Here is a 17,279-nt window from a genome sequence, read left to right as displayed (position 1 = left end):
CCAGAAGAGGGCGTCAGATCTTGTTACAGATGGTTGTGAGCCACCATGTGGTTGCTGGGATTTGAACTCCGGACCTTTGGAAGAGCAGTCAGGTGCTCTTACCCACTGAGCCATCTCACCAGCCCACTTTTCCTTTCTGAAAGGGGCCTGCCTCATCATGTAACCCTCGCTGGCTTAGACCTTAATAAGTAGGCCTAGATGGATTTGAACTCACAGAAACCTATCTGCTCAAACCTCCTGAGCTAGAAGAGGTAAAATTAATGCCCACAGTGTCCAAAGGTTAGAAAATTTAGCACCTGCAAAGAAAACTGTTAACACACTAACAGGCAAAAGGCTGATCCTTTAAAGACTGTTTCCCTTTCCTAATCGCAAATTTGAAATGGAAAAAGTAGACCTAAGAGTCAGCGCCCATGAGAGGATGTGGCCAAGGGCAGGGGTCAATGGGAACGCTGGGGAACCAGCTTTCAGATGTCAGTGTCCCCATAACAGCAGAGAGAATGACAAAGGGAAGTGCTGTGGTGAGTAGGCCCATAGCTCCAACACTTGCCCCCCCCCCCAAGGTCCAGGCAGCCCAGACCAACCTAAGCCATAGAAAACCCTGTTTTAAACTAAGGCAAAACAACAAAACAACAATAAACATCAAGGTACAGGAAGAGCTAAGGAGTCCCGAGGAGGTGGCTCCTGTGGTTAAAGGTTTCACACAAGCCTGGACCAGAGGCTTTGAGGCCACGACAGCAATTAACAGAAACAAGAGAGCCCTCATCTCAGGGAAGGGAAGGTGAGGGTCTGACCAGAGCGCTCTCCTCTTCCCTTCTTACACACGCAAACATACACACGCGTATACAATAAATACATATTTGAAGTAAAAGAAGACCCACCATGGCTGTAAGTCAGTGTGGGGGTGAGTAGGATTTGCTCCAGTCCTACTTCTGATGCCATGCCCCCAAACATATGAAAAGGTAAAAGAAATAGAAGACTGTCTACCTTAACCATACATTTATTAACTTAATATAGCTCAAACTCCAAAAACATTGTCACACACTCCGTGTTTGAAAAAGAATGGAGGGGGCTGGTGAGATGGCTCAGTGGGTAAGAGCACCCGACTGCTCTTCCAAAGGTCCGGAGTTCAAATCCCAGCAACCACATGGTGGCTCACAACCATCCGTAACAAGATCTGACACCCTCTTCTGGAGCATCTGAAGACAGCTACAGTGTACTTACATATAATAAATAAATAAATAAATCTTTAAAAAAAAAAAAAAAAAGAGAGAAGAGAAAAAGAATGGAACCCGTAGGTTCATATGCTTGAATACTTGGTAGAATGGCTTGGGAAGAATTAGGTAGTGAGACAATATTAAAGGAAGAATGTCACTGGGGGTGGGCTTGAAGTTTCAAAAGACTCTCCACCTTCTCCTTGCAAAACCAGCTGTGAGCTCTCAACTGCTCCCACCCCGTGCCTCTGCTCCTTGATCGTGGTATCTAACCCTCTAAAACACAAATGCACTGTCGCTCTCTTCAGACACACCAGCAGAGGGCATCAGATCCCACTACAGATGGTTGCAAGCCACCATGTGGTTCCTGGGAATTGAACTCAGGACCTCTGGAAGAGCAGTTGGTGCTCTTAACTGCTGAGCCATCTCTCCAGCCCCCTAAAACTGTTCTTTTAAGTTGCCTTAGTCATGTTGTTTTATCAGAGCAATAGAAAGGTAAAGAAGACAACTACATCTAGTTTACATTCACTTGAGGAAGTCCATCTTCAAAATAAGTATTCATTTTATACCTGAAACTCTATCAGTAAGCCCCATTTAAAGTGTTGTTAGTCTCACGGGGCCCAGTTCAGTTTTAAGCACTGTACTCACAGAGCCTAAGATAGGAAACCACATCTGTAAGTCAATGCAACTCAATACAGCTAACCCTCCCTCCCTCCCTCCCTCCCTCCCTTCCAGACTCCCTCTCCCCTCCTCAAATATTATTGAATTTAAAACTATTTACCAGTAAAGGAATAAACCCAATTCTACCCAAGGAACTAAATATATCCTAAACTGCAAGCAATGCAACCTTTAATCGCAGTTCAGGGAAACAGGTAATATTTGTAATCATAGACAGGGAAGCATCCAGCCAAGCTCTAAGAACGCCTTTATTTTCTCTGTAAGTTCTGGCATTGTTAGGCTTGGGAGGTCAAGATTTCCCTGGCCAAAAAAAACAAAAGAAAGGCATGAGGTATACAGACAACCAGATCTGAAGCTGGGAGCAGCCTTTCGGAAAGAAGCACTGTGCAGAAGAACAATGAACCAAGTTCCCTGCTCTAGCCTGTAACCCTGAGACCTTGAAACCTGCACATGGCTGGACTCACTTTTAGTATAGCTGAAACTTAAAGTTGGCTGGTTATGAGTGTATACACTTTTTTTTTTCAAGTGATTTAAATTCTTTAAAAATCTTCACAATTCTCTGTATGTACATTTGGCAGAAGAATGAATTGCCAGCCTATATACATCAGTGATCAGTTGCTTACATTTCAAAGATCAAATACTTGGTGGGAGGAAAAACCAGAAAAAAAGTTCAAGGCCATCCAGCATGACGTGAGACTCTAGTTCAAACAAACAAAATACTCTATTCTGTCTTATTTTTTCAAAGATCAAAAGCCCCTGGCCCATGGTGCCTGTCTTTTCAGTAGTAGGAGCTGAAGCAAGAGAATCGTGATTACAAAAAAAGACTTCAGAAGTAATCTCTCTACTTTCCTTAGAAAGCAGATAGACTAAAAAGATGAACATAATATAACAAAGAACTGAGCTGGGAGGTGGCGGCACACGCCTTTAATCAATCCCAGCACTTGGGAGGCAGAGGCAGGTGGATTTCTGAGTTTGAGGACAGCCTGGTCTACAAAGTGAGTTCCAGGACGGCCAGGGCTACACAGAGAAACCCTGTCTGGAAAAAAAAACAAAGCTCTGCTTAGTCAGGGCAGAGTCTCACCATGTAGCTCTGAGAGCCTGGAATTCACTATGTAGACCAGGCTGGTCTCAAACTAACAAAGACCCACTAGTCTCTGCTACGTGATGCTGGTGTCAGGATGCGCACCCATCCCCCAGACCATTCTCCTTTCCGATGTTGTTGTTTTTAAAGGCATACCTTCCATCTTTTTTCCAGAGATATCTCTCAGTGAACCTGAAGCTGCACTGTTTCAGCTAGGCCAGCTGGCCAGTGAGTCCCTGGGATCTGCCTGTCTCTGTGTACTATCATTGGGGTTACGGGCATAGGTGATGTCTTAGTTAGGGCAACTTTTACAAAGGACAACATTTAATTGGGGCTGCCTTACAGGTTCAAAGATTCTGTCCATTAGGGTCAAAGAGGGAACATGGAAATGTCCAGGCAGGCATGATGCAAGTAGAGCTGAGAGTTCTACACCTTCACCTGCTAGGAGAAGGCTGCTAGGAGAAACTGGGAGCTAGGATGAAGGTCTTAAAGCCCACGCCCACAAGGACACACCTACTCCAACAGGGCCACACCTCCTACTAGTACTGGGCAAACCATATACAAATCATCACAGGTGACCATGACAGGCTTTTACGTGGGACCTGCGAGTTTGAACTCAGGCCCTCTTCTTTTCATAGGAAAGGCACTTATCTACTGAACCATCTCCTCGGCCTTCTGAATAATTATCTCCTAACTCTTGGTTGAATGTTCTTCTTATCTGAGCAGAATTATCCTGCTTCCAAAGATGTAGAAGAGTCTCCGTAATGACAGTCAGGTTTACAAGGTTCTTACAGAATTCCCTCGTTCACAACTTGATTAGCAACAATACAACACATGCAGATGTGTTTCCATGGTGAGGCACGATAAACAAATTAGATAGACAGACAGACAGACAGACAGACAGACAGACAGACAGACAGACAGACAGACAAATGGCTCAGTGGCAGAGTGCTTGCTTAGTATGAATGAGGACCCAGATTGAACTTCCAGCACCATACACACACAAAGATTAAATGCCTAAAGAACTTGCTTAAAAATCCCCTGAAGGTAAGGGTGAAAGGATAAAAGAGTGGTAGGGTTTAGATAAAACAAACAAATGTTAACGATCATTAAGTGGGTGATGGGTCCAAGGTTGTTTGTTAAACTATTTGATGTGTATCCACAAGTTTATACGATTACTTCTTCTTAAGCAGGGGAAGGAGGAAGATGGTGTAATCTCACGAAATGGTTCTCTAGAACCCTGGCAAATTAATAAATTAGCATTTCAGCAAAAATCCCATGAGTTCTTGAAAACGTAGGGGCAGTTCCATTAAGAAAGTAATGGAGTGATGGTGGATTCCCAGCTCAAAAGCATTCAGCAAGCGGGAGCAAGAGGATCATATCTCTGGCCTCTGAGGTATCCCATCTCTGACAAAAAGGAATAAATCAAAAAAGGTTAAGTTATCCTTTAGAGAGGAGTTCTCAACCTGTGGGTCATGATCCTTTGGGGGTCAAATGACCTTTTCACAAGGGTCTTCATCAGATACCCCAGGGACTGTATTAAAAGTGTTGCAGCTTTAGGAAGGTTGAGAACCACCCCTTTACAGTGTTCTATGTTCTTTTTATTATTATTATTAGATATTGTCTTTATTTACATTTCAAATGTTGTCCCTTTTCCTCTTTTCCCCTGTGAAAACCTCCTATCCCATCCCCTCTCCCCCTGCTCACTAACCCATCCACTCCCGCTTCTCTGCCCTGACCTTCCCCTACACTGGGGCATGGAGCCTTCACAGGACCAAGGGCCTCTCCTCCCATTGATGTCTGACAAGGCTATCCTCTGCTGCATATGCGTCTGGAGCCATGGGTCCCTCCATGTGTACTCTTTGGTTGGTGGTATAGTCCCTGGGAGCTCTGGGGGTACTGGTTGGTTGATATTGTTGCTCCTCCAATGGGGCTGCAAACCCCTTCAGCTCCTTGGGTCCTTTCTAGCTCCTCCATTGGGGACCCCTGTGCTCTATGTTCTAAACTAATCAAGTGGGCATGTCCTCAGGAAGGCCATGGTACACTGAATATTGAATAGCTGTTGCTACCTTTGGGAAGGACCACTTTGTCAACATTCCAACAAGCAACACTAATTGAACTCAGTAGATTCACAGGACAGGACATGGAAGTAGGACATGCATCTGGGGGGTCGAGAGAAGTCGGAGGGAGAGCTGAGATTGAATATGTATTACAGTGTCACAGAGTAAATAAAATATACTTCAATGAGTATAAAATTCTTTTAACTTAATCTCCAGATACATCTTAACTTATGAACAGGTTAATTTCAGGTGTGAATTTGCAGGTATAAAGAACATAAAGATATATACACACAAACACACACATACATGCACACACATACGTATACACTCTGCAGGACTGTAACTCAGTAGTAAAGCACTTACCTAATTGATACAATGTCCTTAGCTAGATTCCTAGCACTAAGGACCAAAAAATAAAATAAAATAAAATAAAATAAAATAAAATAAAATAAAATAAAATAAAATAAAACAAAATAAAATAAAACAAAACAAAATAAGATAACTGCAGACTTATTTTTTTTCCATTCTTCACTGTGTATTGGAAAATAAGGGTGTTGCTGCCAACATCTGTTTCGAAGTCAGGTCAGTTGGCTTTTGTCACTTGCACCATTTCTGGCAGGTGTGTGTGCTCACGTGTATAGAACCATACAATTCTCAGCTTGAGAAGAAACAAGAGCTATGTATTTTAATGGTAATTGACTGGGGATAATAGGACTTCCCAATCAATATGGGCACAGCTCTGCCCCGTTGTAGATTCCTTGAGCTCTAATGTTAACTGCATCATATTTCCCAGGTGATTCAATGTGAAGGGCAACCAGTCTATTAACTCACAGACGGGCTATAATATTGGCATATTATAAGCTAAGACATCTCTGGAAGCTTTGGAATCTTTCCTTTGCACTGCTTAAAACTATGACAGCCTTTAGCCTCAAACAAGATGTTTTTGTAAGGAAAGCGTTTGTCTTTTAGTCACGGCTTGGGTTATTTTGACACCAGCTCAGTCGACACAATGATGCACTTGGTAGTGTGTTGATTTCTTCTGCGAGTTCTCAATTCTGTTTCCTAATGGGGAGTGTTCCAACGCAGCAGCTTCCAGGGAAGATCATGCCACTGTCTGTTCTTTTGCCTTGTAAGTACTGAAATGCCAATACTCGCATTAAATGCAATACAGTGCAATAAAGGCACTGAAACACCCTCTAGCAGAGAACCAAATAAGACATCAGACTCAGCTTAACAGTGGACTGGCTTCAGAGGTGGAGCTACATCATCTGGACCAACAGCAAATGGGCAGCGACAGTGCCAAAATGCCACTCTTTAACAGGTCATGGGCAGAAGGAGTCAGACAGGACTTGGTGATTCCATTTTCCCCAAAGGTCCTTGCCATACTTGACAGTAGACCAGACTTATTTGGCATGGGCAGAAAGATGTAAAAAGAGGGGCCTTTCCAACTGAAATGCTGATATTCAAGAACAACCAGTTCCCCATTGAACTTGATCTGAAACAAGAGTTTGTACATACCTGTGACCCCAACACTGAGGGAAAAAGGCACAACATTATGAGGTTCAGACCAGGCTAGCTATACAGTGAAATCTGAGACAGTGTGTGTGTGTGTGTGTGTGTGTGTGTGTGTGTGTGTGTGTGTGTAAGAAAAAAAAAAAGAAAGATAAATCATCTAGGGCTGATGTCATGATTCGGTGTCAAAGCATGTGCTTTGTATGTGCAAGGTCATGTGTTTCATCCTCAGTACCAAAAAGAGGGGGAGGAAATATATCCTAAAAGTAGTGTTAGGAGAATGGGAGTGAGGTTCAGCTGGTTAAGAACACTGACTCCCTTGCGGAGGACCTGGGTTCAATTCCCAACATCCACATGGAAGCTTACAACCATCTGTAGCTCCAGTCCCAAGGGATCTAACAGCCTCGTCCGTCCCTCACAAGTTTCCACACAAACATATTTCAAGGGATGGTAGCACACGCCTTTACTTCCAACGCTTGGAAAGCAGTGGCAGGCAGATCTCTTGAGTTTGAGTTCAGCCTGGTCTACAGATGGAGTTCCAGGACAGCCAGTGCTACACAGAAAAACATTGTCTCCATTAATTAATTAAAACTAATTAATAACTACTGTCATTGTGATTATTATTATACATACCTATCCACTTAGTTGAGGGTTCAAACCTAACACGGGAGCCCTATGGTGCCCTCTCCACCAGGACAAATCAGGCCTGTCCTTCTTACACACCAGAGCCACCATGCCTATTTCAACTTCAACCTTCTGTGCCTCAGCTCTAATAACATGGTGAAAAGACCAAGGCGAAGGCAGTGCAAGCAGATGGGGTCTGTCTCACCCATGAAGCACTTCCCAGCAGACTCTGGACCCTTGTCAACAAATCGGCAAACGTGGTTTGCCCAGAGCCCAGCAGTGTGGTTGTCAGGCCACCGGGGAATGGCTACCAGCTGACTCGGGAACTTACCAAGGGCATGGTTACAGCTTCGACAGGATTCTGTCAAACTGACAATTATCTGCTGGAGGTCTCCTCTTGGTGGGGTAGGGGAGGGGTTAGGGTTCTTCCAGCCGTTGCATTTACAGGACTCCTCTGCCTAGAAACAAAAATGGAGAGAGAAACAGAACACTTTTAACAGGCACCCATGGACAGTTTTACAAGAGACCAAGGCACACTAATTACCTGACAGTGACTCACACATGAGCTAAGTAATTTTCTATGTATGTAAGAGTAACAAAATGGGGGGTGGGGGGAGTAAAGGGGTGGGACTTCAGACAGGGTGGGGCAGTAAAGGGGTGGGACTTCAGATGGGGGTAAAGGGGTGGGACTTCAGACAGGGTGGGGCAGTAAAGGGGTGGGACTTCAGATGGGGGGTAAAGGGGTGGGACTTCAGGGGACGGGACAGGGGAAGTAAAGGGTTGGGACTTCAGATTTGCTTCTGTTGGTTGTACCTACAGCTCAGACATTTTGCTTTTGCATTCCCCAGGGGATTGTTCAGGGAATGGTCAGCTCAAAGCCAGTCCACACGACTAGTTTCATAAAACAAGCAACCTCCCAAACAGCAATAGAACAAGAGTGAATTTACAATACTTGATATAAATCTCAAGTTCCCCTGAAGACTCACACCTCCTTAGCTCTGTAGAAAAGAATAAAGCTGACTTATTTAGCTTCTGGGCAGTGACCTCAGCTACGAAATGGAGACCAAACATGTTATCATTTACTCTACCAGGCTTGCCATACTGTGTGACAGGGAAGCTTCCAAGTAGTGTCCTTAACTGAAAGATCCCTGGTACCTTTGGAAAGCCCCGTTTCTTCCCCCAGTATCATTTACAGGCGCTCTGGATATGTCTGCTAAAACAGTGGGCTCTGGCTGCAGTGAAAGACTATCTCAAAAAAAATAAGATGGACAGCTCCAAAAGATCTGACACCCAACACCCTCATCTAGACTCTGCCCTTATGTGTACACATACACACACACACACACACACCACATAATTCTTAAAATAATAGTAAGGTGTTGTTGGGTCCTCCGGTAGTACTATGTCCCTGTAGGTGGAACAACAATATGAACTAACCAGTACCCCCTGAGCTTGTGTCTCTAGCTGCATATGTAGCAGAAGATGGCCTAATCGGCCATCATTGGGAAGAGAGGCCCCTTGGTCTTGCAAACTTTATATGACCCAGCACAAGGGAAGGCCTGGGCCAAGTAGTGGGAGTGGGTAGGTAGGGGAGCAGGGGCGGGGTAGGGGGTATAGGGAACTTTCGGGATAGCATTTGAAATGTAAATAAAGAAAATAATAATAAAAAAAATTAAAAAAAATAATAGTAAGGTGGAGCGGGATTGAGGAAAAGCCACTCAAATCTTGAACCCTGGCCTCCACCCAGCACCCCAGCTGCAGTTCTACTGAGCCCTAATCTTGTTTGTCTCGGAGGACAAGATGCCTAAAAGTCATAATCCCCTCCCTCTTCAGGACAAGCCAAAACTACTGGATCTAAGAGGGATGCTGGGTTTGAGAAAGACTACAAGACAGTCTCTAACTCCATTCTAACACAACTGAAAACAGACACGCCCTAGTACCATGACAGTTGACAATTGACAAGTAACAACTAGAAAGGCCCCAAAAAGGAGAGGAAAAAAAGCAGAGGTTTTGTTGCTTCTTAGGTGTTGATTGGTTGGTTTTAGGTTTTTTTGAGACAGTGTTTCTCTGTGAAGTCCTGGGAGTCCTGGAGTTTGTTCTGTAAGCCAAGCTGGCCTCTAATTCGGAGATTCACCTACCTCCGACTCTCAGTTTCTGTGACTAAAGGTGTGTGCCACTGTCACTGGGCTAGAGGCAGAAATTAAATTCCCCAGAAAACTTCTGCCCATTCTAAGAAGACCATAAGAATATCTTTCCCCTTTATAAGCCTGTGTCCACTTCTTACCCTGTCTCTGTAAGAACCGAGGGTAACCCTCAAATTGATCTTACACCTCTTCCCTTAGCTTCTTGCTTCCGCTCAATCAGGTACCATGGTTGCCACCATTCCAAGAAGAGGGAAAACTGAGGTTGAGGTGGAAAACTGCAGCATTTTTGTTACATGTGGAAGGAAACAAAGAGCCTTGTGTGGGCGTGGCAAGCCACCGGGCAACACAAAATGAGCCAATTACATTTCAAAGCATCAACGCAGTACAGGAAGAAAGAAAAAGACAAAGACAGCTGAGCGATTGAAAGCAGAAGAGAAGATGCCCTGTGAGAAGGGCTGCAAAGAGGAAGGGGTGCAGTCCATCCTCGGCTGGGGGGCTGCAGTGCCATCAGGAAGGTAGACCAGCAGAGATGAGGGAAGGTGGAGAAAGGAAGGAATTATGTGAGGCTGCAGGAGCAACTACAGCCTCTACCTTTAATCCTCTCTCAAAGAGAACTCCAGGGTGTTAATGGCAGGTGCCCTTTGACCTCCCTTCTTTCTCTCCTCCTTTCTCCTGTGGTCTGCCAACCCAGAATCTTCACTTCTCCTTTGATAACAGTCATGCACGCCTTTATTCCCAGCACGCGGGAGGCAGAGCCAGGTGGATTTCTGAGTTCGAGGCCAGCCTGGTCTACAAAGTGAGTTCCAGGACAGCCAGAGCTATACAGAGAAACCCTGTCTCAAAAAAAAAAAAAAAAAAAAAAAAAAAAAAAAAAAAAAAAAAAAAAAAAAAAAAAAAAAAAAAAAAAAAAAAAAACAGTCATGGAGGCTAGGAAGAACCCTATCCATACCTTTCCTGTTACTAATTTCCATGAAGAATCATCTTATTTCCATTTTAATTTAGGTTTCCAGCTCAGAATCAACCAGCCATTCTGCGACAAAGACAGCACACTCCCATTAATACAACAGAATTAAAACCCTCTGACAGATGGAAGAAGCATCAGTGTTTAGACCAAGGCCCAAAAAGAGAGTGTGAATGAGATAAACTTAAAAACAGAGTGCACTGCAGCTGGGTGAGGGGGCACACACTGTTAGTCTTCTAATCAAGGACTCAAGAGGCAAAAGCTGGCAGGTCTCTGAGTTCGATGACAGCCAGGTCGGTAGAACAAGGCAGACAGGGCTACATAGAAAACCCTTGTCTTGAAATACCAAAAACAAACAAACAAACAAACAAACAGAGGCCAAGGAATCCTTAAGTGTTCAAGTCAAGGCGTTTCTCGTTAGATCTAAGGTTTACTTAGAGTTCAGCTGAGTAGGAACGAGAAGTCTGAACTCTAGGGAATCATGTCATTGAAGAGTTTCACGCACCATGATAGCCACACCCCTATTTTCTAAAAATTTCTTCCAAGTGTGGAGGGTGACCCTAAGATCTCACCCATATTAAGCAGTGTTTTCCCACTCTGTGGAGTCCCCAACGCCGTGACTTTCTGCAAGCTCAGTAAGTTTGCTTCTGAGACAAGAGCAGCCATAGCCTAGATCCTCCTCTTTGGATGGCTGCTCAGGGCAGAGAGCAAACTGGAGGAAACTCTGGATGGAAGAGGACAAAGCCAACCTTTCCTAGCAGTTGTCATCCTGCTGACAGTGCAGAACAAGAAGCTGTATCACACTGTCAAGCAGGCTGGGCATGCTGGCGTATGTCTCTGCTTAACCCCAGCATTTGAAGGGCAGAGAAGTGGGTAGATCCGAAGCCAGCCTGGTCTACACAGCACGTCCCAGGGCTACACAGAGAGACACTGTCTCTCTCTCTCTCTCTCTCACACACACACATACACACACACACACACACACTCACTCACTCACTCACAAATAAAATTCAAGGATCCAGGAACTGGGGGACGATTTAGCAAGTAAGACCCCTTGTTGTGTAAACATGGGACCTGAATTCAAATTCTTAGCACCCATGTCAAAGTTAGATGTTGAGGTAGAGTGGAAATTAGGGATAGTTAGATCTTCTGAGTCACCAGCCTACTCCAGGGTCAGTGACAGACTGTCTCAAGGGAATGAAGGCTGAAAGTGATAAAGCCCTCTGGCTTTCTTGCATAAGTGTGCATATGCATACACAGAACACACACACACACGCACACACACACACAAGATTTATTTGACAGCAACAAAAAAGGGAACTGAAGGACCTGGTTGGGCTTGGTTGCACATGCCTGAATCATCAGCTTCTCAGGAAGCAGACAGAGCAAGGGGGTTGTCAATTCAAGCTCCACAGAGCTGCAGAGGAAATTCAAGGCCATCCTGGGTAGTTTAGTATAGTAGTAAGGGTCCCTCAAAACAAAACATTTTAAAAGGGGAGCTGCAGCTCAGTGGTAGAGCACTCGCCTAATATATGAGAGACTCTAGACTCAATCCCCAGTACTAGGGGAGGAAAGAGAACTCAAGAGTCCAAACCTTTGATCCATGTGGGGTTACTAATAGAAGCCTGGTGACTCGTTGTACATCCCTCTGTGTAGACAAAACACCCCTCTGCATAAAATTAACATAAATTAAATAACTTTAAAGGGCTGGATGGATAGCTAAGTAGTTAAGAGCACTGGCTGCTCTTCTAGAGGACCTGGGTTCAATTCCCAGCACCCATATGGTGGCTTACAGTCTTCTGTAACTCCAGTCTCAGGAAATCTGAGATTCTATTTTGGCCTCCTCAGGCACCAGGTATGCAGGCAGGCAAAACACTCATATATATATATATATATGAGTAAAAAATAAAAATCAAATAAAAATAAAACCATCTTGGCTTCCTTATTAAAATTCGAGTGAGCGGATAATGATTTTTTTAATCTTGGATAAGAAGACCCTGCAGACTTTCAGAGCCAGAGACTTCAAGTTCAAGATGGCAATGGGCTTAGAGTGAAGTCAGCAGAGAATGAAAAGCTTATACCTCTACTTGCCCGACATGACATAAAACAATAGCCCTGTTTATTACCAGGGCTCATAAACCTCAAGTCACAAATCTCACAGCAGGGAGATTTATAATAACCAAGTCTTACACTTCTCCTTTTAATCCAAATATTAGCTGCACATATTTAAGCCACTGTGATAAAGTGCTGAGCCCATTCTAGCACACAATGAACACTGGCACTTGAACATGACCAAGGATTCCAGCACTGAATATATCCATATAATATAGTCATAGATATTTTATATGGCTTTCCTTGAAAAACTGGTTAATCTCATTACTCCAGTAGTTTTTACAAAGTCAATTTTGGTTTCTATTGTTCAGAATGAGTGAATTTTTTTCCTAAAATAAACAAACGAACAAAAAAACCAAATCAAAAAAAAGACAAGTGGTAAAAGGCATGAAACAGAACCATGACAGTCCAGTGGTTTTGTGGCACCATGGCACTCCACAGTGCAAGGCAGGATGAGAAAGCCACCACAGTAAGAGGGTGACCTTAAGTGAAAGCCTGCTAGGGCTGTGGCTCGGTGGTAGTTTTACCTTGCAAGTGTGCAGCGCTAGGTTTTATTCCCTAGAACAAAAAAGAAAAAAGCATGCATAGTAGTGCTCAACTATAATCTGAGCACGTGAGAAGAGAGGCATGAGTTCAAAGCCAGCCTAGGCCACATATTGCGTGCGACCCTGTCCCAAGAAAACAAGCAAGCAAACAAGATGGGTTATGATGGTGATAACCTTTAATTCTAGAACTATGGAAGCAAAAGCAGGTGATGGGTCTCTGTGAGTTCAAAGACAGACTTATCTACATAGCAAGTTTCAGGACAGCCAGCACTACATAAAGGGATGCTGTCTCAAAGAAAAAAAAAGAAAAAGCAAGAGGGGTAATAGCTCAGTTTGGTGTCACAGCACCAGGTACCATCCTGGGCTTAATTCCCCAGCAGTACAGAACCAAACAAGCTTAACAGAGAGAAGGAGAGAGGGAGAGGGAGGGAGGGAGAAGGAGAGAGGGAGAGGGAGGGAAGAAAATGAGGCAAAGGAGGAGAGAAGGGAGATGCCAATTCAAGTTGAGATATGTTACTACAAACAATATTAAAATATGTAGGGCCAGCAAGACAGCTCACTGGCTGAAAATGATTGCCACCAAGCCTTATGGCCTGAGCCTGAACCCCAGAACCCATACTGTATTAGAGAAGTAACTCGAACAGACTGCTATCTAGACTTGAGATGTTGCAGTGCATGTGTGCACGCGCGCACACACACACACACAGACACACACACACACACACACACACAAACACACACACTAATTGAAAAACAAATATAATTTTAATGCCTTAATATTATTAAATTGAATATGTTAGTTCATACATAATAATCCTGGCAGCACTCAGGAGACTGAGGAAGAATGATTGTGAGTTCAAGGACAGTCTAGACTACACAGCAAGACTGTCTAAAACACACCAAAAAATATCATTGGGCCAGCAAGATGGCTCACTGGTAAAGGTGTCTGGCACCAAGTCTGACAACTTGAGTGCAATCTGTAGAATTCACATGTTGGAGAGAGAGATTTTCAAAGGTCATCTATACACATCCACTGTGGCTTACACACACTCCCACATTACACAGATTAAGTAACATTATTTCTAAAAATTATTTTAATTCTTTTACATTCACTACATATTGTGATAACTTTTTTTTTTTTTGGTTTTTCGAGACAGGGTTTAACATTATTTCTAAAAACTATTTTAATTATTTTATATTCACTACATATTGTGATAACTTTTTTTTTTTTTTTTTGGTTTTTCGAGACAGGGTTTCTCTGTATAGTCCTGGCTGTCCTGGAACTCACTTTGTAGACCAGGTTGGCCTCAAACTCAGAAATCTGCCTGCCTCTGCCTCCCGAGTGCTGGGATTAAAGGTGTGTGCCACCACGCTCAGTTTGTGATAACTTTTAGAATACCAGACTAAAAAGAAAATCACTTAATAAAATTTAAGTTCTAGTTCTCTCTCTCTCTCTCTAACTTAAACTTATATATGTCTCTCTATATAGAGGTTAAATCTCAAAGATTTTAACCCAAAGATACAAGCTGGGAAGAAAAGCAGCTGAAGACAGAGGCAAAGACTGGCATGGTAAATCAGACAAGCAAAAATATCTCAAGGATTGCCAAGAGATATCACCTGCTGAGAGAAGAAAGGTTGGGGAGGAAAAGAGGGAGGAACGTGGGTCTTTAGGAGGGGGTTAAGAGGCTTTCAAAGGGAAGGCCCTTAAAAAGCGGGGGAAGGGCTTTGGAAGTGGGGGCGGGAGGGCCTTTAGAAGGAGTCAAACCTTGCTAACTCTGCTCATGACTTCAGCTTCCCAGAGCCAACACAGAAGCTGTTATTTTAAGCAAGCAATTTTGTGCCCGTGTGTGAGAGCGTTCTACGATACGAGCGGAAACTAGAAAACTGTAGGTTGAGGCACAGTCATTCATGCTTATGATGTCAACACTTAGGAATCTGAGGCAGGAGGACTAGCATGACTTTGAGGCCAGTCTGGACTACATAATGAGCCCTAGACCACCCCGAGCTTCAAAACTAATTAAGACTGCATACGTGGCTCACATTATAACTTTAAGTAATTACTGCAAGCCGGGCAGTGGTGGCGCACTCCTTTAATCCCAGCACTCGGGAGGCAGAGGCAGGCAGATTTCTGAGTTCAAGGCCAGCCTGGTCTACAAAGTGAGTTCCAGGACAGCCAGGGCTATACAGAGAAACTCTGTCTCAAAAAAACAAAAAAAACAAAACAGGAATTACTGCAGTGGGGTATAATGGGAAACCACCTGAATCTTCACTGTGGGCACTGTAGTTTAGGGTAGAAAGCATCAGTATTCCTTAGTGGTTAAGGACACCCCATGATGCACGGGTTTCCCTCGGGTTAGTCTGCGAGTGTATGGAGCATATGTGAGCGAACGGGGTTTCAGGTATGAAGAGCATTTCCGGACCCTGTGCATGCCCTGGAAAATGTCAACCAGAGTGTACAGTATTGATAATGTGTGACAAATTGTCTACCCTGAAGAGGGGGAAATAGTCTTTTAAGAAACAGTCAGTGAAAGCTGGGGTGTATCTCTGTGATACAGTGTTTGCCTAGAATGTCAAGGCCCTGAGTTGTAACCCCAGCACCAGAAAGAAAAGCAAAAAAAATAAAAATAAAAATTTAAAAACAGTGAACGTCATCGTCCTTGGCTGCCAAGGAAACATTTCTGTCTCTCGCTTTGATCTGCAGCTATCAAGCCCCCCCCCCCCTTGGGCCTTCATCTCTTCTTCCAAATGTTACAGCCTGGCCACTGCTCTCAGAGATAAGAGGTCCCCTTGGAAACACCTCTTCTATAGCTCTTGGTAATTAGGCGTGACAGCTGCTGTCTAAGAGAACTCCTTGCAGGGTCAGCCTAGCAGCCTTAACCCAATAACAGCTGGAGGGTAACCTTTGAAGGAGCCCTCTGCCAAGCCAATTACCACAGCAGCCAGCAACCTTGGCACCAAGGAAGAGCCAGCTGTCCAGGTGACGTCATCTCCCAAACAGCGAGTCTATGCAGACAAGACACAGCCAAGGAAGAAAAAAAAAATGCTCTCCAGAAGCCTGAGACAAAAAGCGGCTTTATTCGCATGAGAGGCTCCTGGACATGCAGTGATTTTCTTACTGTGAACAGAAGACATTGGAGAGACTCTAAGGATAGACATGTGGTCAGATGACAGTCAAACAGGAGGGACAAGGGGTTGCCGTTTGCTTAGTGTTAACGTGTAAGCATCTGTGTGGTATTCGGAGGCCACACAGGGAAAGAGAAGACAGCCGTGCTGTCTAACAGAATTCTGTCACACCGAAAATACTAGACTAATTCAAGTAGGTAGAAAACTCAGGAAGAGCACACTGATAAATAACAAAGTGATTTCTCAAGCCCTCAGACTCAGACCAAGCATAGGAACACCGTGGTGGGAAACGGTGACTTATTCATAGTAGCATTTCTGTGAAACGCCACCACGCTGAAGAAACACCTACATCCCTTCACCTTGTATGAGGGAGGGATGAGCTGAGAGCCAAGCTGAGCGGAGCTCTTTCTACAATGCAGAAGCACAGATCCTGTCCTGGCAGGTACCTAAGCATGAGAAAGAGGTAGAGGCGAGGGCGGCAATGGGTATTGTATTTTCTACATCCTAGCTCTGAAATTTGTCAAAGCCATACTATTTAAAAGTCAAAAGAGAGCGTGGTGGAGCACGCCTTTAATCCCAGCGCTCCGGAGGCAGAGGCAGGCGGATTTCTGAGTTCGAGGCCAGCCTGGTCTACAAAGTGAGTTCCAGGACAGCCAGGCTACACAGAGAAACGCTGTCTCGAAAAACCAAAAAAAAAAAAAAAAAAGTCAAAAGAGAGGCCAGTGAGATGGCTCAGGGCTCAGAGGGTGTGGGCGCTTGGCACCAGGCCTCATGATCTTAGATTGTTGATTCCTGGAACTCACATGACAGGAGGCAAGAACTGACCCCAAAAACATGTTCTCAGACCTCCATATTCACACTGTGGTACACTTACACCTACACATATTCGCACAAGGAGGAAATAAACAAACATTAAAAATAAATAAATAAAAGTCGGAGGTTGGAAAGACAATGCTGTTGGAGGTTGGAGAGACAACTCCAAGTTAAGAGCTGCTCTTTTAGAGGACCCAGGTTCTATTCCCAGCCCCAATACAGAAGCTGACAAATGTCTGTGACTCTAGTTCACGGGAAAGAAATACCCTGTTCCGAACTCCACGGTGCAGACATGCCAGCAAAACACCCATATTATCTAAAAATGTTAAAATAGTATCACATGATTATCAAGGACTAAGGATCGGCTAGCCCAGAGCTGCCAACGAGTAGGAGGAGGAGGAGGAGGAGGGGGAGG

At 44.2% G+C, this 17,279-nt stretch overlaps 1 protein-coding gene across 2 annotated transcripts in view; it reads right to left on the bottom strand.

The window, feature by feature from the left end:
* Kat2b (lysine acetyltransferase 2B) overlaps positions 1-17,279 on the bottom strand; it is a 105,030-nt gene that overhangs the window by 55,655 nt on the left and 32,096 nt on the right. For both annotated transcript variants that reach the window (XR_003842458.1, XM_021217610.1), the window contains exon 2: positions 7,498-7,624. Coding sequence is in view for 1 of the 2 variants with exons in the window: in XM_021217610.1 (XP_021073269.1) it covers positions 7,498-7,624 (127 nt within the window). In the remaining variant the exon portion in view is untranslated. The remainder of the gene's footprint in view (positions 1-7,497; positions 7,625-17,279) is intronic.

Source organism: Mus pahari, chromosome 18 (assembly GCF_900095145.1).
Source record: "Mus pahari chromosome 18, PAHARI_EIJ_v1.1, whole genome shotgun sequence".
Classification (NCBI taxonomy): domain Eukaryota; kingdom Metazoa; phylum Chordata; class Mammalia; order Rodentia; family Muridae; genus Mus; species Mus pahari.
This window is presented reverse-complemented; position numbering and strand designations above follow the sequence as displayed.